Source organism: Diabrotica undecimpunctata, chromosome 2 (genome assembly GCF_040954645.1).
Source record: "Diabrotica undecimpunctata isolate CICGRU chromosome 2, icDiaUnde3, whole genome shotgun sequence".
Lineage (NCBI taxonomy): Eukaryota > Metazoa > Arthropoda > Insecta > Coleoptera > Chrysomelidae > Diabrotica > Diabrotica undecimpunctata.
This window is the reverse complement of record NC_092804.1, coordinates 76,889,127-76,896,858: the sequence shown is the minus strand read 5'-3', so window position 1 is coordinate 76,896,858 and position 7,732 is coordinate 76,889,127. Positions and strand designations below refer to the sequence as shown.

General features: G+C 36.3%; 2 protein-coding genes across 2 annotated transcripts; both read left to right on the top strand.

Annotated features, from left to right (window-relative positions):
- The first annotated feature begins 2,273 nt into the window (after positions 1-2,273).
- LOC140433728 (uncharacterized) lies at positions 2,274-5,219 on the top strand. The gene is made up of 2 exons (XM_072521704.1): positions 2,274-2,698; positions 2,987-5,219. The coding sequence occupies exons 1-2, from the start codon at positions 2,274-2,276 to the stop codon at positions 5,217-5,219; spliced, it is 2,658 nt and encodes an 885-aa protein (XP_072377805.1).
- A 12-nt stretch (positions 5,220-5,231) lies between these two features.
- Positions 5,232-7,442, top strand: LOC140433725 (uncharacterized). The gene has a single exon (XM_072521703.1). It carries the CDS (start codon positions 5,232-5,234, stop codon positions 7,440-7,442), a length of 2,211 nt encoding a protein of 736 aa, XP_072377804.1.
- Positions 7,443-7,732: the final 290 nt, after the last annotated feature.

Below are 7,732 nucleotides of genomic sequence, written 5' to 3'. Positions count from 1 at the left end.
GGGTATATGCGAGTTTCGGCGCATAAAAATTGGAACATATCGGCTAAGGAAATAAATCCTGACAGAAAATTCTGGTCCCGTCAAGGTGGAGGTTGTGCAATGTACCGGCAACCCGTTACCGTTAAAAGTACAAAACAACGAAACCTTTAAAAAAACCTCAGATAGATCGGTCTTATCTACAACGACTTAATCAAATAAATATGGACTAGGTACTCAGTACCTGAAATGTTCTGACATTGAACAAACCAGGAGCACAGGTATCATTACTTAACGAGCTCAGAAAATACAAAAAAAAAACTAGCAGCAATACAAGAAACTAAATGGCTAGGGCACGGAGTAAAAGACACAATAACGCATACAATGTCATATAGCGGAAACAATAGCGGAAACAATAGCGGAAAAAAAGTTTGAAGTATTCGTCACAATTGATCATAAAATGAAACATGCCATATTAGATTTTGAAGCAGTAAATGAGAAAATATGAAAAAGAACAAAATTCTTTAAGCTTCCAATCATTAACATACATTGCCTAACAAAAGAACACCGCGACATACATAAAGCGACCTGGATTATGCCTGGTAGAACAACCGCCAATTGAATTAATCATGTCTTAATAGACAAAAGGACCGCAACAAGCATACGAGATGTAAAGATACGAAGAGAAGCATGCTGCGTATCTGGCCATCTCCTACTACAGATAAAATATAGATGTAAAATTTAAAGAAACAGAAGGGACAGACAGGAACAACAAACAGAACAACTAGATATACAAAAATTGAGAGAATAAGATATTAAGCAGAACTATGAGACAGAAATAACACAAACACTGTCAAATACAGGCAGTTTATACACCAAAGAATATTGGGAAGAAATTAAAACAAAAGTAATTAACGCAGCAAGAAAGATCATAGGCAATAAAAGAAACAAACAAAAAAATAATAATTCAGTGACGTGTAAAAAGGTCATACAAACATACGAAAAAGAAATGAAGGACACAAGAAATATATGGACAGAAGAACCAGATAAAAAAGAGCAAGCTATGAAGATGTAAGACGGAGGGCCGATAAAATATGCCGAACAGAGAAAAGAAAATACGAAAACAGTAATATACAGAGAATGGAATAAAATCTCCAGAGCAACCATATAAGAGAAGCGTATAAATATCCACACAATTTAAAAGAAAAATACAAATCTCGAACAAATCTATACAGAAATCAAGAAAGGCGAAATTAGACAAATACGACATTGACGTCTACAACCTACTCGTAGATTTCAAACAAACCTATGAATCAATTAATAGAGAAAAACTATATTAAATATTGCATAGCTTTAACATCCCGCCAAAAATACATCTAACTAGTAAAAGCAACAATGGACTCGTCAACAGGAGTTACATTAAACACGGATGGAACATAAGAACCAGAAATTCAAATAACGGTAAACAAAGATTACTTTTCACTTGCCCATGTGTTTGCTCCAAAAACACACACTAAAGATTGAAAATCAGGGTCTATAAGATTATTATCAGACCAATAGTATCACCTAACGAAAATTTCTAAGAAAGATATTTGGATCTATTAACGAAAACGGAGTATGGAGATCAGATACAACCATGAACTGTACCAAATGTTCAAAGAGGCACCGATCTCAATATTGGTTATACTTCAGAAACTTTGATTGGCTGATCATGTAATGAAAATGGAGAGCGGAAGATTGCGAAAAACAGCTGTTCAAGATAGTGGCTGCATAATTATTAAAAAGGGGAAATGTCAAGGTTGCCAATAGCAACTAATAATTAATCTGTATCATCTCTGTGTGTGTCAAGCGAGAATAAAAAAGTCAGATCTTGAAATTCATTTTGTATAATTTTATTATAAGAATTTTTCACATTACGAATAGATAAATCATCAGATCATATCTAAGAAAAAGAACAAAACAAACATTGGTCCTTAGAGCTTCGGATATTTGTGCTATTCCACGCCATACAACCTACAAGATCAGCCGACAACGTTGAACGAGACAGTCGCAGAAATACATCGAGTGCTCCTTTGCCCCAGGCTTCAAGTCAAGTATACAATCCGATTGAACACATACTGACGATTTCACTGGACGGGACATCGAATCATCAAAAATCAGGGAAGTGAGCTTTTGTTCCTTACTTATCTGCCTTTCATTTCAATTTCCTAACTTAGACTTCTTCAATCTTGAAATTTATTGTTCATTATTAGTTTACTTTGACACATAATAGTTAAAACATTTAAATTTGAATTAAAATGGGGGATTTGCCTACGTTAAAAAAGATAAGAGCATCTCTTAAAGCGCGATTAACCTCATTTATTAAATTCATTGATAGGGACTCAACCCACGGTGAGATGAATGAGCCAACTCGCGCTGAAATTGAATTGCGCATCGAAAACGCGAATAGTATTCATACTCAATATCAAGAAACCCAATTAAAAATAGAAAGTTTACTGGACGCAATAACTGAGGAAGAAATAAATTACAGAGAAACGTTCGAAACATCATTTTATTCAGTTATAATTAAGGCAAAACAACTGTTGACAACAACCTTAGCTAGTGCCTCCAGTACATCTAGTCCTACTAGTGAACATTTTGCATCCAATCATACATATACAACCTCCAATATAAAACTTCCTTCTATTGAATTGCCAAAATTCAGTGGCAACATAGAAGAATGGTTAGATTTTCATGACTTATTTTATTCGTTAGTTATAAAAAATAATAGTATATCTGAAATACAAAAATTACATTATTTAAGAGCATGCATAACAGGTTCTGCTGAGAGAGTCATTGCTTCTATACCTCTCTCTGCTTCTAATTTTACTGTTACATGGAATCTTTTGGTTGAGAGATATTTTAACAAGGAATTGTTGTTGCATAACCATATTAAAGCCATCTTCAATTTAAAGGCAATCAATAAAGAAGGTTCATTTTCAATCAGAAATTTAATTGATAAATTTTGTAGCAATCTTAGAGCTTTGGAGGCATTAAAACAACCAGTCGAACATTGGGATGCCCTTCTCAAATATATTCTTTTGGAAAAATTAGATTCTGAATCTGTAAAAGAATGGGAGAAGGCCAACAATGGTAAAGTCAGTCAAGTTTCGGACCTCATATATTTCCTAAAAACGAAGGCAGATACTCTAGAAAGATATAATCTAAATAAACCCAATATTCAAGGGACTTCTGTCAATAATCATGTCAAATTCAGACACAACAGTACTAAGGCTCTTGTAAGTACAAAATCTTCTTTTCTTTCTTGTCCTTTATGCAACCAGCAACACAAACTGGTTCACTGTAGTCAATTTCATTCATTAGACATTCCTGCCCGTATCAATAAAGTACGTAGATTTAAATTATGCTTGAATTGTCTGCATTCTGGACATCAACAAGCTACGTGCAAATATGGCGAATGTAAGAAATGTAACCAGAAACATCATACTCTTCTCCATGAATTTATTGAAAATCCACTAAATCCATTGTCTCAGTTTAATGATCAAGTAGTTGCTTCTCAGAGTAGCCCTCAGACACTTTCTAATACTTCTCAAAATCAACAAATCCTTATATCAACGGTTGTTGTCCAAGTTCGTGACCATTTAGGGGTTGCTCATAATTGTAGAGCTCTTTTAGATAGTGGAGCTCAATCTAATTTTATCACATCAAGTTTAGTTGATTTGCTGGGTATTTCAAGGGAGCAGGTTAACATTTCTGTAGTGGGTATCGCTCATGTTTCTTCTAAAATAAATCACAAATGTAATATTGTTATTAACTCTTTACAATCTATATATTCTTTCCCCCTAGAGTGTTTAATCGTTCCACAAATATGTGGACAACTTCCAGTTTGTCAAATTGATGCATCTTCGTTGCCCATACCTGCAAATATTCGTTTATCAGACCCAAATTTTCATACTCCTTCGGAAGTAAATATTCTGATCGATGCTAGTATTTTTTGGGACCTGCTATGTGTGGGTCAGGTCAAGTTAGGTCCTGAAAAACCCATACTTCAGAAAACTAGATTAGGGTGGATCATTTCTGGTCCTTTAATAAATACCAGGGTGAATAGTCAGCAATCTACCATATGTGGATTATCACACAATATCGAAACTGACGACCTTTCTAGGTTTTGGGAGATTGAGGAGTGCTCAGGTACTAAATTTCAGTCTCCAGAAGAGTTATTGTGCGAGGAGCACTTCAAATCAACCTTTAGGAGAAATTTGGATGGTCGGTTCATTGTGTCCATTCCTTTTAAGTCACAGATTGACTCTTTGGGGGAATCCAGATCAATAGCTCAAAGAAGGTTATATAGCTTAGAAAAAAGGCTTCTTAATGATCCTATCATGAAGGAGCAGTATGTTGCATTTATGGAGGAATACTTGTCTTTAGGCCACATGTCAAGAGTTACTGATTTTACTTTGCCAGTACATAGTTATTACTTTCCTCATCACGGGGTGATGAAGCAGGACAGTCTCACTACAAAACTCAGAGTAGTGTTCGATGGTTCCTGTCCGTCATCATCTGGTCATTCGCTCAACGATCTTCAGATGGTAGGTCCCGTCATGCAGAATGATTTGATATCTATCCTGTTGAGATTTAGAAGGTATCCATTTGTTGCATCTGCGGACATTGCCAAAATGTACCGCCAAATTCTTATTGATGATACTCAACGGTGTCTCCAAAGAATCTTATGGAGAAATCATCCGAAAGATCCTCTTCATTCATATGAATTAAATACAGTTACTTATGGCTCTACGTCAAGTAGTTATCTAGCCACTAGATGTCTCTATCAGCTATCATTAGAGCATTCTGATACATTCCCTCAAGCTTCTAAAATCATAGCTGAAGACTTCTATGTTGACGACTTGTTAACTGGTTCTGATTCGTTAGAGGACTTAATCCTTAATTGTAAACAAGTCTCTGAAATTCTTTCAAAAGGTTGCTTTCCACTTAGAAAGTGGACGTCAAACAATTCTTCATTTCTTAAGTCCATCCAGGAATCTATTTCATTAGACACTCCCTTCCTTTTTGGTGCCAATGAAAACACAAAGACACTTGGGTTACAATGGTGCCCTAGTTTAGATTCATTGTCCTATTCTATTGATTCAAATGTTACTCCCAAAATTATCACTAAAAGATCAATACTTTCTGGTATTGCTCAAATATCCGACCCTTTAGGTCTCTTAAGTCCATCAATCATTTAAGTCAAAATCCTTATGCAACTCCTTTGGTTAGAGAAGTTAGACTGGGATGAAGGAGTGCCATTGCATATTCAGTCTGAGTGGTTATCTTTCAGAGATCAGTTGCATGAGTTGAATAAATTGCAAATTCAAAGAAATGTAGTTCTCCCTAATTCTGTTCTTATTGAAATGCACGGATTCTGTGACGCAAGCGAAGTTGCTTATGGCGCAGCCATATATATTCGCAGTGTTGATAAAAAGGGTAACATTTTTATAAATTTACTTTGTGCTAAAAGCAAAGTAGCACCTGTAAAGAAGCTGAGCATACCTCGCCTGGAACTTAGCGGAGCTTTGATCTTATCACGTCTTTCTAAAATGGTTATTACTTCTTTGAATATTCAGTTCAATAAGATTTTTCTGTGGTCTGACTCAACAATTACCTTGGGCTGGATAAAAACTTCGTCATCGTCATTCGGTAATCGTGTTTCAGAAATTCAGTCCAACACAGATCCCGAAAATTGGAGACATGTACCTACGGATTGCAACCCTGCTGATTTACTCTCTCGAGGAATTGAACCTCAGGTTCTAAGCTCTTGTTCATTTTGGTGGCACGGCCCATCATTCTTGCTAGATTCTCCTGAAACTTGGCCAGTTCAAGTATCTTTTGATAAAGAAAAACTTCCAGAGTTTAAAACTATTAGCAACCAATTTATGATAATTTCGTCTACTCCATTATTTGATTTTGAAAAATATTTGAGTTTTTCAACCTTGGTAAGGTCAGTGGCTTACTCTTTGCGTTTCTACTACAATTCTCAACGAAAGAACAAGGCCACTCGTGTTTTGGGGCATTTAACCACGCAGGAGATTAACAATTCTACCCTTACTCTAGTTAAGTTGGTACAAGCTGAAGGTTTCCCATTTGAGATTCAGTGCTTAAGAAGAGGTAATGCAGTTTCTTCTAAAAGCAGAATCTTATCACTTAATCCCTTTTTAGATCCAGAAGGATTACTCAGGGTCGGTGGTAGATTAAGTAATTCAAACTTTTCTTATCAAAAGAAACATCCTATTCTAATTCAATCTAATCATAAGTTTACTATTCTGTTTTTCCGTCAAGAGCATTTCAAGCTGTGCCATGCAGGACCTCAACATCTCCTAGCTCACGTGCGTGAGAAATATTGGCCTTTACATGGAAAATCATTGGCTAGGAGAACGGTTCGCGAATGCTTGCGTTGCTTTCGCTTCAATCCCGATCAAGTTAATCCCATCATGGGAGATCTTCCCCAATCAAGAGTCACCCCCTTATTTCCATTTGCTGTTACAGGAGTTGATTATGCTGGTCCATTTGCCCTCAGAACTAGTCGTCATAGGGGTGCTTCTTCATATAAAGGTTATATTAGTTTATTTGTTTGCCTATCGACAAAGGCCATTCATTTAGAGGTGGTAACGGATCTTTCCACCGAAGCCTTTATGGCGGCAATAAAACGATTTATAGCTAGAAGGGGCAAACCATGTCAGATGATGAGTGATAATGGAACCACATTTGTGGGTGCCAACAATTATTTGTTGGAATTGGGTAAATTTTTGAAAACCAATGGTAATAAATTCCCTGATATGTGTGCTAAATCTGATATAAACTGGAAGTTCATACCGGCTCATTCTCCTCATTTTGGCGGTCTCTGGGAGGCTGGAGTCAAATCGGTGAAGGCTAACCTCAAACGAGTTATGACAGATACGAAATTAGATTATGAAAGATTTGTTACATTACTAACTCAGATTGAAGGAGTATTAAATTCTCGTCCTTTGAGTGCATTGTCTTTTAACCCTTCTGATCTTTTGCCTTTGACACCAGCTCACTTCCTCATTGGAAGAGCCATGGATTCCGTTCCAGAAATAAATTTATCAAATTCATCCATTACCAGTTTGTCTAGATTCCAGCAGTTGCAGCAACTTCGCCATCATTTTTGGAAACGTTGGTCTCTGGAATACATCTCCGAATTGCAAGAACGGAAGAAATGGAAAGTCAACCAATCTAAAATTCAGACTGACACACTCGTCCTCATCGAAGAAAGAAATTTACCTCCTTTAAACTGGTGTCTTGGGCGCGTAGAAGTTTTGCATCCCGGCGCTGATGGAGTTACACGAGTGGTTACCATAAGAACTTCAAAAGGACTTATAAAGCGAGCTGTTACAAACATTTGTCCACTTCCGGTTCCTAGTGATCAAAGTGAAGGTGCAATCACGTCTTAAGTTCTAGAACTGTTAATGCGTCTTAGTTAAAGAACATTTGTTTGATTTTTAAACTTAAAAGTTTATAATAATTATTGAAGATGTATTTGTTTATTTTTTATTGCATGTAATGCATTTCCTCATTTACTTGCTTACCTGTTAAATTGAAAGCGATCCTTTCAAGGTGGGGGGCATGTTCAAGATAGTGGCTGCATAATTATTAAAAAGGGGAAATGTCAAGGTTGCCAATAGCAACTAATAATTAATCTGTATCATCTCTGTGTGTGTCAAGCGAGAATAAAAAAGTCAGA